This window comes from Narcine bancroftii, chromosome 1 (assembly GCF_036971445.1).
Source record: "Narcine bancroftii isolate sNarBan1 chromosome 1, sNarBan1.hap1, whole genome shotgun sequence".
NCBI lineage: Eukaryota > Metazoa > Chordata > Chondrichthyes > Torpediniformes > Narcinidae > Narcine > Narcine bancroftii.
In genome coordinates this window covers 250,700,933-250,719,782 of record NC_091469.1, presented here as the reverse complement: position 1 = coordinate 250,719,782, position 18,850 = coordinate 250,700,933, and the positions used below count along the sequence as shown (strand labels likewise).

At 40.8% G+C, this 18,850-nt stretch overlaps 2 protein-coding genes across 2 annotated transcripts in view; one reads left to right on the top strand and one right to left on the bottom strand.

Annotated features, from left to right (window-relative positions):
* Positions 1–2,628: 2,628 nt before the first annotated feature.
* LOC138741080 (uncharacterized) overlaps positions 2,629–18,850 on the bottom strand; it is an 83,505-nt gene continuing 67,283 nt past the window's right edge. The window contains exon 4 of the mRNA XM_069894607.1: positions 2,629–3,511. The gene's annotated coding sequence lies outside the window, so the exon portion shown is untranslated. The remainder of the gene's footprint in view (positions 3,512–18,850) is intronic.
* On the top strand, positions 9,749–15,339 carry LOC138741055 (maestro heat-like repeat-containing protein family member 1). Its single transcript, XM_069894539.1, has one exon. It carries the CDS (start codon positions 10,216–10,218, stop codon positions 15,091–15,093), a length of 4,878 nt encoding a protein of 1,625 aa, XP_069750640.1. The 5' UTR covers positions 9,749–10,215; the 3' UTR covers positions 15,094–15,339.

The window sequence follows — 18,850 nt, the reverse complement described above, 5'->3', positions numbered from 1 at the left end:
GATCATGTCAGAGGTGTGCATCTAGTGTTCAGTTTGCTGAGGGTTTGGACTGAAGGCTGTGTGACTGCAGAGGTTGCAGGAGTGATGGCGGCAAAGCCGTGGAATTTCAGTGACCCTGGGAGGACTCTCTTTTGCTTCTCTTTCTCTGGCTGTAAGGGGTGCTGGGCAATTTTTGATGATAGTGAATTATTGTCTGCCTTACAGTAAAGGAAATTTTGTGTAATATCCTATTTTCTGTTTTATTACATGACAATAAAATAATCTTGGACAGCATTGTGCTGACCATTACACTAACCACGCTGCTCATGAAAAGAGCTCTATTTTTCTTTCATTGAACTATATCAACTAATCATACTATAATTTTCTAAATTTCCTTTATTACTTCCTTAAAAAGAATTTTCAGTGATTTACAACAACTTGTATCAGTCTTTTTTTTTTGAAAACTTTATTTAAAGACTTTAAACAAAATACAGTTAAACATAACAAAGGAAAGTGAAGAACAAATTTTTATATATAAAAAAAATACCCCACCCACCCTCCCACCTCTTCAGCCAGCTCCCTTAAGGGGAGCCAAATATAAAAACAATACAGTTAATATAAAGAATATTTCAAAGTTTTTCCAAATAAGGAGAACATATTTTAACAAAAAAACTAATAATTACCATGTAAATTGCATGTAATTTTTTACATAATTAATTATGCTTGCGTGTTATATTAATCTCCACATTATCTTTCCAAGTACTAGCTATACATTTTCGTGCTACAGATAACATTAAACGTACAAATGCAATTTGAAATTTATCCAACCCTAGTCCTTTCAAAGAAACCATATATCCCAACAAAAAAATTGATGGGTCTAATGGCAATTTAATGTCAAATAATTTTTACAAAACCAATCTAATTCCTTCCCAAAACGGTTGTACTCTAACACAAGACCAGACAGGATGTAAAAAAAGTTCCAATACATAATCCACATCTAAAACAAGAATCCGAATTACTAACCCCATATTTTTTTTAATTTCTCTGGAGTTAAATATAACTGATGCAAAAAATTATAATTAACCATTCCATATCGTACATTGGTCACTTTAGTTACACTATTGTGACACATAACCTCCCAATTATCTTCTGAAAAAATATAAGTTAAATCACTTTCTCATTTAAGCCTAGATTTCTCCCAATCCAGTTTATCCATCGCATCTTGTAACAATTGGTACATACTCGAAATATAACCTTTCTTAGGTACAGAAGAAATCAAAGACACAAATTTCGTCAAGATGGGTAAATTCATCTCTTTAACATAATTATCTTTTATCAAAGCTGTAAGTTGATAATACATAAATAATATGAGTGTTTAATTTATCAATCTAAGCAACGTTATAATGAATTGGGTGAGAGAGCTCATAAGGTACTAGCATGGCAGTTAAAAACAGAACAGACATCCCAAACTATTAATCCTGTGAAAAAGAATGAATTCAACAGTTACCTATAAACTTCAGGAAATTAATGACCAGTTTTATTCATTTTACCAGAAATTATATACTTCTGAGGGAAAGCACAACACAGGTTCTATTGAATCTTATTTATCTAAATTAAATTTACCTGTTTTAGGGGAGGAGGAGGTTAAAGAATTGGAAGCTTCATTCACGGATTTTGAGATTAAAGAGGCTATACAGGAGATGCTAAATGGAAAGTCGCCAGGAGATGATGGATTCTCAGTTGAATTCTATTAAGTATTTTATGAAGATTTATCTTCTGTACTTGGAGATGTATTGCAGCAAATAACTGAGGAGCAGTTGTTACCAGAATCAATTACTGTGATTCCTAAGAAAGATAGGGAGGGACCCTTTGAAAGTGTCTTCATATAGACCTATTTCCTTATTAAATGTAGATTATAAAATTATAGCGAAGGTGTTAGTGAATATACTTGCCAAATATTTACCTCAGTTGATACATACAGATCAAACAGGTTTTATTAAAAATAGAAATATGTCTGATAATATCCTCAGATTGATAACATTGGTCAATGCATTTAGACAGCGCTGGATACAGAAAAAGCCTTTGATAGGGTTGAGTGGAATTTTTTATTTAAGGTGTTTGAGAAGTTTAATTTTGGTCCTTATTTTATTGGTTGGGTTAAGGCTTTATATACAAATCCAATTGCTAGGGTGGTGACAAATGGCCAAATTTCTTTACCAATCGACAAGGTTGTCCAATGTCACCAGCCTTATTTGCATTGGCTATCGAACCATTAGCTCAGACAATATGACAGAATGATAAGATTAAAGGAATGAAAATTGTGGATGATGAATATTAGATTAATTTGTTTGCAGATGATATGTTGGTATATTTGACAGAACCAAACAATCTTTGAAATATTTACAAGATTGTTAAAATTTGGGGAGTTGTCTGGATATAAAGTAAATTGGGATATGAGTGAAATACTGCCAGTTGGGGATGGAGATTATTCAGAATATAAAAATATTATAAAATTAAAGTGGTCAGATAGAATTAAATATTTAGGGGTGGTAGTAAATGCAGATTATCAATCTTTATATAAATTAAATTATGTTCCTTTATTAAAAAGGATGAAAATAGATTTGACTAAATGGAAAGATCTACCGTTAACATTAAATGGTCGAGTAAATTGCATTAAAATGAATATTTTTCCTTGAATTCAATATTTGTTTCCGTCAATACCATGTTTACTTTCAAAGGGTTTTTCAGGATCTGAATAGAGTAGTGCGGGAGTTTTTATGGAAGGGAAGATTAGCACGAGTAGCTTTACATAAACTTACATGGAAATATGCATTAGGTAGATTGCAGTTACTTCATTTTCAAAATTATTATGAAGCAGCTCAGTTGAAATTTGTTAGTAGGTTGATGGATATGGACCAAACTCCGTGTTGGGCAAAGGTGGAAATGGCTTGTATATCTGAAGTTGAGTTACACCAATTTATATTTAAGTGGAATGGGAATTTATTGCGGGAATGTAATATGCTGGTACTAAAACATTTGTTCAGGATATGGGTTAAACGAAACGGTTTTAGGATCAAAGGGTAAATTATAAATCCAAACCCCGTTTTATAATAATCAGCTTATTCCTTTTTCAATGTTCAATAATCATTTAAAAAGATGGAAATCTAAGGGTATTAAGATAGTTCAGGACTGTTTTGAAGAAGGCCAGTTTCTTTCCTTTAACTGACTGAGGGAGAAATTTGATATAACTGTAAACTTTTATCAGTCTAACAAGAATATAACTTCCTTCTTTCTTGAATGGTGGTGGAATGTTGTCTGTTTCTAATTCCAGATTCTAGGGAACTTTAGAAGATCATTAAGCATTGAGTCCATGTTCTATAGACAAGTCTTTTAGAAATGTAGATGTTGGTATTAGGTCCAGGGATGTCAGCCTTTACATACAATAGTTTAACCATTCTCTGATGATTTTGATAGCTTTACATTCTTCTCTTTGCCTGTTAATTACCTATTTTTCATGTGATTTTGCACATTGCTGTGGAGACATAAAGTACTTGTTAAACATTTGTATTTCCCAATTTTCATTTTCCAATCTCATCTTCTCAAAGTTCAAAATTTGCTTCTTTTTGCAGAAGGTCATAAGAGTATTTTGTATTTCTTGCTTGCTTATTCAAATTCAATTTTCACCCTCTTTGGAGATTTTTAGTGATCCTCCATTTGTTTATAAGATTAACTTGATTTTTCCATCTACTACTATACATTGCAACTATGTAAACCTTTTTTTTAAAGTGAATAACATCTTTACAATATCTAGTTAGCCATGGATGGATCATTTTTGCTATCAAATCTTTGTTTCTCAATGGAGGCTGATTCTCTCTCTTTCCCTCAACTATTTTCCAATTCTCATCTCTTTCACTCGTTCTCTCTGATGGGTCAAATTTATGAATAGTTATTCTTTTTACTCTTTAACTGAGGATGTCATGGACATGGGGACTTTTTCTTTCATGCCTCTTTCTTTTTACTTCATTCCAGCTATCCGAGCAACTCCTGAGGGCAAATAGAGTGTTTCCATGTTCACTGATAAGAGACAATGAACGGCTCATGCAGAGGAGGTTCTTTGTTCAGTGAGATTAGGATTGGTTACATTGTGGTTCAAATATAATTTTCTATTTAAGGATGGGATAACCCTATCAATTCTTTTCTTTGGCTTGGCTTCGCGGACGAAGATTTATGGAGGGGGTAAAAAAGTCCACGTCAGCTGCAGGCTCGTTTGTGGCTGACCAGTCCGATGCGGGACAGGCAGACACGATTGCAGCGGTTGCAAGGGAAAATTGGTTGGTTGGGGTTGGGTGTTGGGTTTTTCCTCCTTTGCCTTTTGTCAGTGAGGTGGGCTCTGCGGTCTTCTTCAAAGGAGGCTGCTGCCCGCCAAACTGTGAGGCGCCAAGATGCACGGTTTGAGGCGTTATCAGCCCACTGGCGGTGGTCAATGTGGCAGGCACCAAGAGATTTCTTTAGGCAGTCCTTGTACCTTTTCTTTGGTGCACCTCTGTCACGGTGGCCAGTGGAGAGCTCGCCATATAATACGATCTTGGGAAGGCGATGGTCCTCCATTCTGGAGACGTGACCCATCCAGCGCAGCTGGATCTTCAGCAGCATGGACTCGATGCTGTCGACCTCTGCCATCTCGAGTACCTCAACGTTAGGGGTGTGAGCGCTCCAATGGATGTTGAGGATGGAGCGGAGACAACGCTGGTGGAAGCGTTCTAGGAGCCGTAGGTGGTGCCGGTAGAGGACCCATGATTCGGAGCCGAACAGGAGTGTGGGTATGACAACGGCTCTGTATACGCTTATCTTTGTGAGGTTTTTCAGTTGGTTGTTTTTCCAGACTCTTTTGTGTAGTCTTCCAAAGGCGCTATTTGCCTTGGCGAGTCTGTTGTCTATCTCATTGTCGATCCTTGCATCTGATGAAATGGTGCAGCCGAGATAGGTAAACTGGTTGACCGTTTTGAGTTTTGTGTGCCCGATGGAGATGTGGGGGGGCTGGTAGTCATGGTGGGGAGCTGGCTGATGGAGGACCTCAGTTTTCTTCAGGCTGACTTCCAGGCCAAACATTTTGGCAGTTTCCGCAAAGCAGGACGTCAAGCGCTGAAGAGCTGGCTCTGAATGGGCAACTAAAGCGGCATCATCTGCAAAGAGTAGTTCACGGACAAGTTTCTCTTGTGTCTTGGTGTGAGCTTGCAGGCGCCTCAGATTGAAGAGACTGCCATCCGTGCGGTACCGGATGTAAACAGCGTCTTCATTGTTGGGGTCTTTCATGGCTTGGTTCAGCATCATGCTGAAGAAGATTGAAAAGAGGGTTGGTGCGAGAACACAGCCTTGCTTCACGCCATTGTTAATGGAGAAGGGTTCAGAGAGCTCATTGCTGTATCTGACCCGACCTTGTTGGTTTTCGTGCAGTTGGATAATCATGTTGAGGAACTTTGGGGGACATCCGATGCGCTCTAGTATTTGCCAAAGCCCTTTCCTGCTCACGGTGTCGAAGGTTTGACAAATGCTCTTCAGTTTAGCCTAATACCATTGGCAGCAAATATGTAAGGAGCTCTCTCTAATTACATGAGTGCAATCTATAAAGTGCAATCTACAACTGGAGAATGTGTTGATATACATTCTAACTGCTTCCATGGACTGATGGAGAAGTTGTGATCTGGGATAGTGAGTTGTTAAGTTTTCTTCTTTGGCTTGGCTTCGCGAACGAAGATTAATGGAAGGGGTAATGTCCACGTCAGCTGCAGGCTCGCTTGTGGCTGACAAGTCCGATGCGGTTCAGGCAGACACGGTTGCAGCGGTTGCAAGGGAAAATTGGTTGGTTGGGGTTGGGTGTTGGGTTTTTCCTCCTTTGTCTTTTGTCAGTGAGGTGGGCTCTGCGGTCTTCTTCAAAGGAGGTTGCTGCCCGCCGAACTGTGAGGCGCCAAGATGCACGGTTGGAGGCGATATCAGCCCACTGGCGGTGGTCAATGTGGCAGGCACCAAGAGATATCTTTAGGCAGTCCTTGTACCTCTTCTTTGGTGCACCTCTGTCTCGGTGGCCAGTGGAGAGCTCGCCATATAACACGATCTTGGGAAGGCGATGGTCCTCCATTCTGGAGATGTGACCTACCCAGTGCAGTTGGATCTTCAGCAGCGTGGATTCGATGCTGTCGGCCTCTGCCATCTCGAGTACTTCGATGTTGGTGATGAAGTCGCTCCAATGAATGTTGAGGATGGAGCGGAGACAACGCTGGTGGAAGCGTTCTAGGAGCCGTAGGTGATGCCGGTAGAGGACCCATGATTCGGAGCCGAACAGGAGTGTGGGTATGACAACGGCTCTGTATACGCTAATCTTTGTGAGGTTTTTCAGTTGGTTGTTTATCCAGACTCTTTTGTGTAGTCTTCCAAAGGCGCTATTTGCTTTGGCGAGTCTGTTGTCTATCTCGTTGTCGATCCTTGCATCTGATGAAATGGTGCAGCCAAGGTAGGTAAACTGGTTAACCGTTTTGAGTTTTGTGTGCCCGATGGAGATGTGGGGGGCCTGGTAGTCATGGTGGGGAGCTGGCTGATGGAGGACCTCAGTTTTCTTCAGGCTGACTTCCAGGCCAAACATTTTGGCAGTTTCCGCAAAACAGGACGTCAAGCGCTAAGTTTTCTAATGCAATAGTGATCAGCAAACTGTAATGCAGTGCATACCATTGGATGCAGACTGGAATGATCCTGAATCAGATAACCAAGAGTGAATGCTATCTGATCCTAGTAGATGCTGTGACACCTGGTGGATTGTTTTGCACCCCAAGAAGACAAATTGGGCACTAGAAGGCAGTTTTATCAGTTTTTGAAGCTGCAAAAAAGAGTGAGGGTTGAGTGCAATAAGAATGCAGAGCAAGATGTGAGTGTGTAGGCTAGTCATAAAGAAATACAGGATGAAAACAGGCCCTTTGGCTTACCAGTTACACCAGCTATCAAGTTCACATTTACATTAATTTTATCTTTCTTTCCTCTCAACATCAAGTCTACCCACTCCATTACCACCAACTTATTCACTTGTCACCTGCCAACAATAAAGGCAATATACTGTAAAAAAAAAATTGGATGAGAGAAGACCGACACAGTCACAAGTAGAACATTCAAACTCTACATGATGATGTTAAGAACAAGATCTGAACCCAGGTACGGCAACATGCTAATCGCTGTGCTACTGTGCCTCTTGGTTATGTGCAGGAACTTACCTTTGAATGGAGACTGAGACTTCAGCATTGGTAAAGATTAGTAGATTAATTCTTCCATAAGTACCAAGCCATGAAAGACCCCAACAATGAAGACGCTGTTTACATCCGGTACCGCACGGATGGCAGTCTCTTCAATCTGAGGCGCCTGCAAGCTCACACCAAGACACAAGAGAAACTTGTCCGTGAACTACTCTTTGCAGATGATGCCGCTTTAGTTGCCCATTCAGAGCCAGCTCTTCAGCGCTTGACGTCCTGCTTTGCGGAAACTGCCAAAATGTTTGGCCTGGAAGTCAGCCTGAAGAAAACTGAGGTCCTCCATCAGCCAGCTCTCCACCATGACTACCAGCCCCCCCACATCTCCATCGGGCACACAAAACTCAAAACGGTCAACCAGTTTACCTATCTCGGCTGCACCATTTCATCAGATGCAAGGATCGACAATGAGATAGACAACAGACTCGCCAAGGCAAATAGCGCCTTTGGAAGACTACACAAAAGAGTCTGGAAAAACAACCAACTGAAAAACCTCACAAAGATAAGCGTATACAGAGCCGTTGTCATACCCACACTCCTGTTCGGCTCCGAATCATGGGTCCTCTACCGGCACCACCTACGGCTCCTAGAACGCTTCCACCAGCGTTGTCTCCGCTCCATCCTCAACATCCATTGGAGCGCTCACACCCCTAACGTCGAGGTACTCGAGATGGCAGAGGTCGACAGCATCGAGTCCACGCTGCTGAAGATCCAGCTGCGCTGGATGGGTCACGTCTCCAGAATGGAGGACCATCGCCTTCCCAAGATCGTATTATATGGCGAGCTCTCCACTGGCCACCGTGACAGAGGTGCACCAAAGAAAAGGTACAAGGACTGCCTAAAGAAATCTCTTTGTGCCTGCCACATTGACCACCGCCAGTGGGCTGATAACGCCTCAAACCGTGCATCTTGGCGCCTCACAGTTTGGCGGGCAGCAGCCTCCTTTGAAGAAGACCGCAGAGCCCACCTCACTGACAAAAGGCAAAGGAGGAAAAACCCAACACCCAACCCCAACCAACCAATTTTCCCTTGCAACCGCTGCAATCGTGTCTGCCTGTCCCGCATCGGACTGGTCAGCCACAAACGAGCCTGCAGCTGACGTGGACTTTTTACCCCCTCCATAAATCTTCGTCCGCGAAGCCAAGCCAAAGAAAGAAAGAAGAAGATATAGGAGCAGATATTAGTTAGACCAGCCACTCTCAACCATTTTTTGGCTATGCCCCCCAGGACTCTGCTCAAAGTTTACAGGCCCCTTTCCTGTGAAACAGTCAACTTTTGGTTTCTTTTCTACTTCTCTGCTACCAATTATATAACAAACATAAGCAATATTTATGTGTGGTGAAAAGAAAACAAGGCTTTTACTTACATGTGCTGTAGTCCCACCAGGGGTGATGGGGGTTGGGGTGGGAGGACCCAATTGAGAATGGCTGATTTAGACCAATGTGATTGAAAATCTTGCTAGAAATTAATTGCACTGTTCATAACATGAACAGTATGACTTCCTCTCTATTCGAGCAATTGTTCCTTGCTTTCTCTGTAATGTAGCAATGATGGACATTGTTTCTTTATCCAGCCAGAATGTGCTGGACAGTCCACTTTCTCCTTCGCTGTTTCCCCTTTACCTTGGATGAAGTATTTGGTATGTTTTTCTGTCACTTTGTAAATGTCACAGAAATTAATGGGCAGACATGGTGTTTATTTGTAATAACACAATGCTGGAGAAACTCAGTTGGTCAAAAAATGAACTTTGTGTTTCTCCAGCATTGTGTTTTTACTTCAACCTTGGTGTCTGCAGACTTTCATGTTTTACTTCAGGGTGTTTATTTGTCTCTCTCCTCCCTTTCTCTTTCTTGCTCTATTCCAGATATAGGACAAGATGATGGTAACCTTGCCATTCTAGGATATCCACTCTATATCTGCTTCTCTGTGCTGGATGAATATGATATAGAGTCAGTCTCTCTTCCTCGCTCCATTCAAGGAATGGTTCAATGAAAGAAATGACGCACTCTCGTTATCTGGATGAGGTTATGGATATTCTAATCTTCTCTTCTCTTTTCTTTTGGTCTCCAAATCCTGGGATCAGATGATGTTTCACACAGCTCCGTTCCTGACATGAGTTGACAGTTATGCAATTGTACTCTAACTACTACATAAGTATACCAGCAGATATTTTATTTAAGTCCTAATCAATGTGATAATGATTTTAACAGAAATATATTTTGGAGTGTTTTGTTCAAAATTCTGTCTTTCCTTCCCATTTTCAGCTATTTTGGGGCAAACCTTTTGAAATATTATATTTCTGTGGGACTGCACAGTCCAACATGGCCACCAAAAATAGCATATGTTCCCTTTTAAGCATTCTCTGTCTCTGTGTCTTTATCTCCAACCATCTGACAATCTTTTTTATGGGTGTACAATCAATGACCGCTTCACAACCATGAAGTTATGTCACACCATGTGACTTCACAATGAAAACCATAACAACCCAGAGACAAGACGAGAGGAGGTAAATACAGCAAAGAGGCAAAAATACACATTTGTAGTGAGAGAGGCAAATCGAAAGGACAATGTTCATCAAACCATCCACACCTGGGGAGATCACCAGAGAGAGCGTAAAGGAACAGTGCTAGTGAACAGAGAGAAAGAACAGGAAAAATAAATTGTCAGTTAACAGGAGGATTCTTTCTGGCTGAGAGAGTCTGAACATGGACAACTTTAACTGAAGATCAGGCACTGAAAGCTTTTAGTCAATAAATTGTTCCAGGTTGAAGAGCAGTAGTCGAAACTCAGAACAACAATCAGGATCCAGCTACTTGAAAAATAACAGACACCCCAGGGTTAGAATCCTGAAAGGTAACATTTGTTTGTGACAAAGCACAAGTCATCCAGTTGATACCAATCTGGGCAATTTCACCTTCCTGTCTCAGGATACAAAAAGGCTCCTAAAATGTTCAGTAGTGCAAACTCATTCTCAGTTGCCCTGCTGAAAATGACTGAAGAGGAAGATGAAAGTTGTCAGCAGAAAATATCAAACACCCTCCACGTACTAGGCTGCCATCACCCTGAAATAGTATTCACCACCTGCCATGAATATCTGTCCCACAGGAGCACACAAGCAACACCACCGGGGGTTGTAGTTTTAGAGATTATGACAAGGATTATCAAAGACACCCTTGATCAAATAAGCCAGGCAATAGGGCAGCAAGCTATTTCTCTGGCTGTCCTGTGGATGACAATGTCAGAAGCCAAAGCTGAGATCCAGGAAGCTGCCAGCAATCTCCTGGCCGCCATGAGCTTTCGGTTCACAAATGAAATTGTCCAATTGATGATGGAGAATTTCCAACAAGGCCACCTTCCACATGTGTACACAGTAAAGACACTGACCAAAATGTCAATAGAAAACGTGTATGGGATGGTGCCACTCCTCAAACCTATCTTGACCACCATGATTCCAGTTCTCATTAAAGTTAAGGAGGAGGAGCTGAAATCTGCATTTGCCTCAGCATTAGGGAGTTTCAGTAAGAGCATCCTGATCTACCTAGGAAATAATGGGAAAGGTGCAGACCCAACAATCACCAGAGAGTTCTTCTCTACAGAGATCAGCATCGTCTACAATCTGTTGTTTAAGGTGTGGCTTGAGAAGGAGCCCTCCAAGTTCAACATCCCCACAGTAGAAGCTCTTGGCTATGTCAGTAACCTACTCCCCAAGGACCAGCTGGAGGAAGAGCTGTCCAAGTTAATTCGAGCCATCTTAACTCTTTTTGAAAAACAGCTAGGACATTTTTCCATCACAGAGTGTCTACGTCGGGTTCTGGAAATTGCCACAGAAATGAGGTGTGCCGGGCTGAAAATCCTAATGGACACTCTACTCAACAGTCTTCACCGGCAGGTCTGTCTATCAGTAAATCTTGATAACCAACTTGTCACAAAGAGCCACACTGCAATTCTTTGCTGTTTCACAGTTCTGGCATCAACTTACACAGATTCAGTGGTCAATTTTCTCTTAGGGAAGTTAGAAAATGGTGATCAGCAAGTTAGAGCAGGAACACTTGATGTGCTGAGACACCTCATCAGCTCCCTCTCCTCACACCTGGAGCCACAGAAGTCCCAAATTGTGGCTGCAATAAACCCAGCCCTTTTGGACAAGAGCAGCAATATGGAGAAGAAGCACGTTGCTCAAATAATATGTGCCATGGCCCAACAAGGATACCTTGAGCCGGAGGGAGGAGAGATGATGGTAGAATTCCTCATCAAGCAGTGTTCTGCACCCATTAATTCAAGGACCCCAGCAACATCCCGCCACCATCCAGATCAGGATACAAAAAAAGATTTAGTTGCAATCTGTGAAACGGCAATATTTATGATCACAGATTCCGTGAAGATGGAAGCAGCTCTCTGGCCATTCTTATTGGAATGGATTACCAAGACTCAGTATACCAAGGCTTTCACAACAATCTGCAATTGCGTGGCACATATTGCCAAAAGGAAACTACAAACTAGCAGTGCACAGTTCTTACCAACTTATGATGAGGCTGCCAATCTCCCAAGACCACAGGCACTATTGGCCCAACTCCTCCTTGTATCTTGTTGCCCTTATCAGGGAGGAGGGCGAGGAGCTGCTGCGCTGAGGCTAATGCAAGTCTTGAGCTTCAGTATCCACCCAGCAACAGTGCCAGAGTGGAAGGAGCAGCTTCCTTCATTAGTTGACTATTTACAGGAGCATACAGAAGCATCTCTGCCACAAAAGGAATGGGAGGAGAAGCTGCTGCTCTTCTTGTCCAGGACCCTGAATGCCATTGATGATCAGGAGTGGATGAACAAGCTAAGTGATGAAATGTGCAAACAGATTGAGATCGACCATTGTTGCCCAGAAGAGAAAGCTTTCCTTTATAAATCTCTTGGGACAGTGCTCCATCAGATGCCCAGTAAAAATATAAAGGAAGAGCTTCGTCAAATGTTACAGAGTGTGCGGCATCGCGAGAGTTCAGAGAGAGAGGGTGTGGCCATTGCCATTGGTCTATGTGCCATGGCTCACTTTGATGACACCCTTGGAAGCCTGGAGGAGATCGCACACTCCAGTAGATCAAAGAACGGGAATAGTTTTTTCAATATTCTCCAAGATAAGCCTGATGTGAATGGGGATAAAGCTAAAAGCACATTGCTTCTGTGCTATGGGAACATAGCACTGTATGCACCTGCAGAACTGGCTCAATCCAGAATTGAGTCCCACATTCTCCCAGCTGTGATAAGCCAATTTAATCCTTGTCGACAAGGTATAAAGCTCGAATCCAGAGACCTTACGTTGAAGCTCAGCTTGATAAAGACCACCACTCTGATTGCAAAATCCCTACGTTCAAGTCACCAGATAATTCCCTTCTATTTCAGCAGGAAAGGGGAGCTCCTGAGATACATGCAGCAACTCATTAGGTCTGAGCCACCAGACCAACTGCACACTCCTGTTCGACAATTAGCCATGATGGCCTGTGCCCATCTTGTACAACTACACAGTGAATCCAACCAAGCTGACACCTCACAACTAGTTCACACCTGCCTGATGAGCACTTTTAGTTTGGTCCCTTCTGAGCTGGAGAAAGATGAGCACATGAATGGTGAGACCAAGGAGCCTTCAACACTTTTTGGCCAAACCATGACTGCACTACAAGATCTCCTGAAGCCAATTCTACTTCAGGACCTATCCTCAGAAGGTCTTCAGGCAATATTCATGCATCTAGAAGAGTGGATTGTGTCAAGAAAGGACTATGAAAGAGAGAGAGCAATGGACACTACTTTGAAGCTGCTGAAGTATTACTTGCAGACACTCCACGTGAACAATGTCACACCACTAAAAAACCTGGGGTCGCTGATTGGACAACTGATGCCACGCTGTGCAGATCCATTGCCCTCCATTGGGCAGATGGCTGTGGACAGCTTGGATATTATTCTGACCATTCAATTAATATATGAAAGCACTGACCTAGACCAGCGAAATGAGGACCTGGAGGTTCTGAAAGCAGTCAAAGAACATTTAGCCATTGGCGGCTGTTCCATTTTCTTCCAGACATGCTGTCAGATCACAGAAGTCATCTCCAAGTGTTTGCCCCGTGACCAGCTGGGCAACCTGCTCATAACACTCTTCAAAGGACTGGCTGTCCAACACCCCAGCTGTTCCAGTGCAGCAGTTATCCTCATGAAAACCATTATTCAAAGACGGGGCAGTGAACTTCGGGACCAGGTCTCAGAAATCCTTGAAATGTTGAAGGTTCCACTGCAGTGTGTCCCTTACAAGATGGTGAAACTTTCAGTTCTACGTAGCATTGCCATTCTCGCATCACATAACACAGCAACTGTTGTGGCCTGTCTCCTCACTTACCCTGTTCTTTCAAACGAGTACATCCGCGATATTTGGAGATCACTTGCTGAGGACAGACAGTGTATCCTGCTGACAATGACAGAACTATTGGATACACTAAACAAACAGCTGTCTTCTGGGGAAAAGAAGACCTGTTCTGTGAGTGAAAACCTGATTCAACCTTCAGCACTTGAAACCCTCGCACCTGTGTGTGCATTGGATGTAATGATAACCACACCAGAGTCTAAAGAGACTGTAATCAAGTTATTCCCCCAATTATTCAGCACTCTACTCATCTATCACTGCTCTGCTGTCAATGTGCACTTGCCCAAGATCCTTCTTCCCCATCAGGATCTGAAGCAGAGAGAATTCTCAGCTGAGCCTCAGACATCTAGCAGTAGAGACGTGTGTGTGAACTGTGTGGAGCTGCTAATAAAGCTTCTGGATCAGTCAAACAATCAGCAAGTGGTCCAGTTGATGGCAGAAACTGGAGGTTGGGACCAGATGATGGACCTACGCAAGTCCCACAGGGGTGTTATGTTGCTGGCCAAAGCAATGGTTCAGTATGCTGCCCCTAATCTGACCGCGATTGTAGCTCAGCTCTCAGTGTTTATGCTCACTGTGCAAGAGTGTCAGAAAGTCACGGTGGCTGCCTTCTTTGGAGAACTCTTAAAGTCTCCATTAGCTTTGAAACTGAAGCTCACGGACACCCTGATGACAAGATTGCTTCGAAGTTTACTTAAGTCCTCTTCGGTTGTACAGTTCCTCTGTGTCCGAGGCTTGCGCAACATTACAAAAGGATCTCCTTACAGCATTGAGAAATATTCTCAACCAGTGCTGTGTGCAATGATATCACTGATGACAACTGGGGAAACTGACAACGATCTGCTTATGTTTGAAGTGCTGTCGTGCCTGTCAAGGTACTTAGAACAACTGAGGGCAAATGCCATCAGGCCCTTCATATTGAAAATTGTCACTGGGATCCAACCATTCTTTGATGCCATGTGTGATAAAGTGTGTGCTGAAGCATTTTGTGTGTTGGGGAAATTAGCCAAGTGTGCGAGTCAAGATCCCAAATCCTACTTATGCCAACAGTTCCATTCAAACTTGGTTCGCTTGTTGTTGCATCTGAATGGAAGCAGCACTGAGGTGTGCAGAGCTTGTAACTCAACCCTTCGTTTGGTCATCCCCCTTATTGGTTCACCCAAGGCATTCTCACAGATTGATAAACAATTAAGAGAGGTAATGCTGGACTACACAGGATTCTTGAGGGACATTTCAAAACAGTTCATTAAGGAATTTCCTGATCGGATCCATTCATATGTGACAGACTGTACGTCCTTCTTTAATAACCCAAAGGAACAGATCCGCTCTAACGCTGTGACCCTTTCAACTTTCTTTTTCCAGCCTCTGGAGGTTCATTCCAAGCCTGCCCAAAGAGCCACCTGGTGGAGCAAATACAAATCATCTGGCTGAGGTCAACCATTTGATTGAAGTCAACAAAAGTCTGACTCTTCTCAATGTGACACCTTTCACTTCCCCTCCTTCAACCTAAGTGCTTGTACTCCACTTGTTCAACAAAACACCTTGTCCTTCTCATCTATAACACCTGGTTCTGATTCTGCTTCACTTAATCTTCTTGGCAATAAATTGTTGGTTGATGTTTTCTTCATTAGAAATATAATACTGTTTGCCACTAAAATAAACTGGTCAGTGTGCAAATGTTGAAGGCTCCAATGTATGTACAGAAGGCTCGCAAATAACACTATTGCCCATCCACAACATAGATCTAGGCAATTTCAGGCCCATGCAGAGGTCAGATAGGGTGAGAAGCATCCTACCTTATGGGAGAAAACTGGCAAATCAAATGGGTTTTTAAGATATGTGATTGTCCTCTGGCCATCATTACTAATAAGTGGGTTTATTTTAAAATTCACAGTTCAAGGATATTGTCAGAATGCATACATTTATTTAAACTTTATTTAAGATTTTAAAAAAATACATCAAAATAATATCAAAATAATTTAAAACATAAACCCGTCCCACCCTCTCACCACCCTCAGCATGCCCCGCAACGGGAACCAAAAAAAATGTAAGTAGCAAATACAGAAATAAGCTATATAGTATCTTAAGATTCTTCTAAACTCATATATTTCAAATAAGGGACCACATTTCAACAAAAATGTATAATTATCAAACAAATTGTTATCTTTTCCATACAAATACCAAGATCTCAACTCATTCTGCCATCGAACTATATTTACTTCGACATCATCTTTCCAAGTAATTGCTATACTTTTCCACGCTACTGCCAATGCTAGATGAACAAAAGCTATCTGAAACTTCTCCAACCCCAAATCAGTCAACGAAGCAGTGTAACCCAATAAAAAAAATTTGGGATCTAATGGCAATTTGATCTTAAATAATGTTTCCAAAAATACTCTAATTTTTTTCCCAAAATGGTTGAACATTATCACAAAGCCAAACTGAATGCAAAAATATTCCAATATGTTGTCTACATCTAAAATATAAATACAAATTACTGAATCCATATTTTTTCAATTTCCCTGAGGTCAAATAGAACACTAAATTATCCATACTTTATCTTATATTAAGTAATTTAGTCACCCCATCGTAGCATATAATTTCCCAATCTTCCTGAGGTATATTGTAAGATAAATCCCCTTCCCATCTATTTTTAGATTTATTTAAATTTGACTTAACCATACTATCTTGTAACAAAGCATACATATCAGAAATAAAACCCTTTTTTAATGAATGGAAAATCAAAAATTCAAATTTCGATAATTTAGGCATTATAATTTCTTTTCCAAAATTGTCCATAACTAATGCTCTAACCTGATAACACACAAATAAAGAATTCACTGATTTTCCAAATTTTTCTCTAAGTTGATTAAAAGAAAGAAATCGTTCTTCAAAACAATCCTCCAACACCTTTATACCTTCAAGCTCCCAAACCTCTAAATACCTATTCTTCAACGAAAAAGGAATGTCTGTTTTGATATAATGGAGTTTGAATTGATATCTCACTTTTCATACCTATAATAGAATTCCTTTTAGTCCAAATCCCTAGTAATTGTTTTAAAACCGGCACATTATATCCCTGTAATAAACCTAAATTCTACTTATATCTAAACTGATGAACCTGATATTCAGAAATTCTAGCTAATTCCACTTTAGTCCAACTGGTGGGCTGTGTAACATCCTTCATCCTATTAATAAATTTTAACTGTGTGGTTTCATAATAATTTTGAAAATTAGAAAAATTGTAAATCTCCTAAAGCATATTTCCACGTCAATTTTTGCAATGCTACTCTCACTAGCTTCCCCTTCCATAAAAAATTTCCGTACAGCCGTATTCAAATCTTGAAAAAATACTTTTGGGAGAGAACAAGGAATCGATATTGAATACATGGAAAAATATTAACCTTAATACAATTTACCCGACCTATTATCCTAAATCTTTCCATTTAATCAAATCGGCTTTAATCTTTCTCATTAATGGTACTTAATTTAATTTATAAAGTAATTAATATTTTGCATTAACCATTACTCCTAAATATTTAATCTTATTCTTTCTTTGGCTTGGCTTCGCGGACGAAGATTTATGGAGGGGGTAAAAAGTCCACGTCAGCTGCAGGCTCGTTTGTGGATGAAAAGTCCGATGCGGGACAGGCAGACACGGTTGCAGCGGTTGCAGGGGAAAATTGGTTGGTTGGGGTTGGGTGTTGGGTTTTTCCTCCTTTGCCTTTTGTCAGTGAGGTGGGCTCTGCAGTCTTCTTCAAAGGAGGTTGCTGCCCGCCAAACTGTGAGGCGCCAAGATGCACGGTTTGAGGCGTTATCAGTCCACTGGCGGTGGTCAATGTGGCAGGCACCAAGAGATTTCTTTAGGCAGTCCTTGTACCTTTTCTTTGGTGCACCTCTGTCACGGTGGCCAGTGGAGAGCTCGCCATATAACACGATCTTGGGAAGGCGATGGTCCTCCATTCTGGAGACGTGATCTTATTAGATCTTCGTAATTTAGTAATCTGTCTCCACTCACTATAATCCCCATCTGAAATTGACAATATTTCATTCTTATCCAATTTACTTTATACCCAGATAGTGCACCATATTGCTCCAAACATTCTTGCAAGTATTTTAAAGATTATTCTTGATATGTCAAATAAATTAACACATCATCAGCAAATTAATCTTATATTCATTATCTGCAATCTTTATCCCTTTAATATTACCATTTTGTCTTATTGCTTGAGTTAACGGTTCTATGACCAATGCAAACAGGGCTGGCAACAATGGACAACCTTGACGTGTTGATCGCGTTAACTTAAATAATGAATAAGTTTGACAATTTGTCATCACCCTAGCAACTGGATTTTTATATAATGCCTTAATCCAACCAATAAAAAGCAGTCCAAATTTAAATTTTTCTAGCATTTTAAATAAAAAATTCCACTCAACTCGGTCAAATGAACTGCCAAATCAAATGAGTTTTTATGATATGTTATTGTTCTGTGGTCATCATTACTAATAAATGTTTAATTTTTTTAAAACACAGACCAAAACTGACTTCAATTCCATAGCTGCTGTGATGTGATTTTAATTCTAGTCTCAGAATTGTTAGTTAAAATCTGTAGGTTTTTTGTTCATTAATTTAAACATTGACATTAGGAGAGTGGGTTTATTTTGGGGAAGGATTCTGAGGAATGGCATAAATCAGCATTTAAAAAAGTTGATGACAATTGAGGATGTTCAGTACAAATGTATAAATTTATCTAATAATTAAAACTTTGAAGCATTTATATTTTGAAAAAATTGACAAATTCCTTCATGGCAAATGAATCAAAATGAAACCTGTGGGATCCTATGGGAAGTCAGATTAAAAATGACACAGTCAGGGAAAACAAAGAACCCCAGTCACCAGGAGATTTAGTGGCTGAAGATTAGAATGCCCTTGGGTTTAACTGAGCATGGCACAACAAACTTTTCCTTTCCTGGTATATGCAGAAAATTTAGACAAATGTACAAAATTAGAAAATTGGCACTGATATCAAGGTTTTGTAGATAAGAAAATGCACTATCAATGATAGGACACTAATAATTGTGTAGGAATCCAGGAATCTTTGAGAAAATGTCCACATATCTCTGAAGATAACAGCAGAAGTAGAAAAAGTAGTTGGGAATTCTTGCCTTTACTGACCAAGGCACAGTA

What these genes read in the sequence shown, in the direction of transcription:
- LOC138741055 (XM_069894539.1), top strand. Translation starts at nt 10,216, where the DNA reads ATGTTCAGTAGTGCAAACTCATTCTCAGTTGCCCTGCTGAAAATGACT.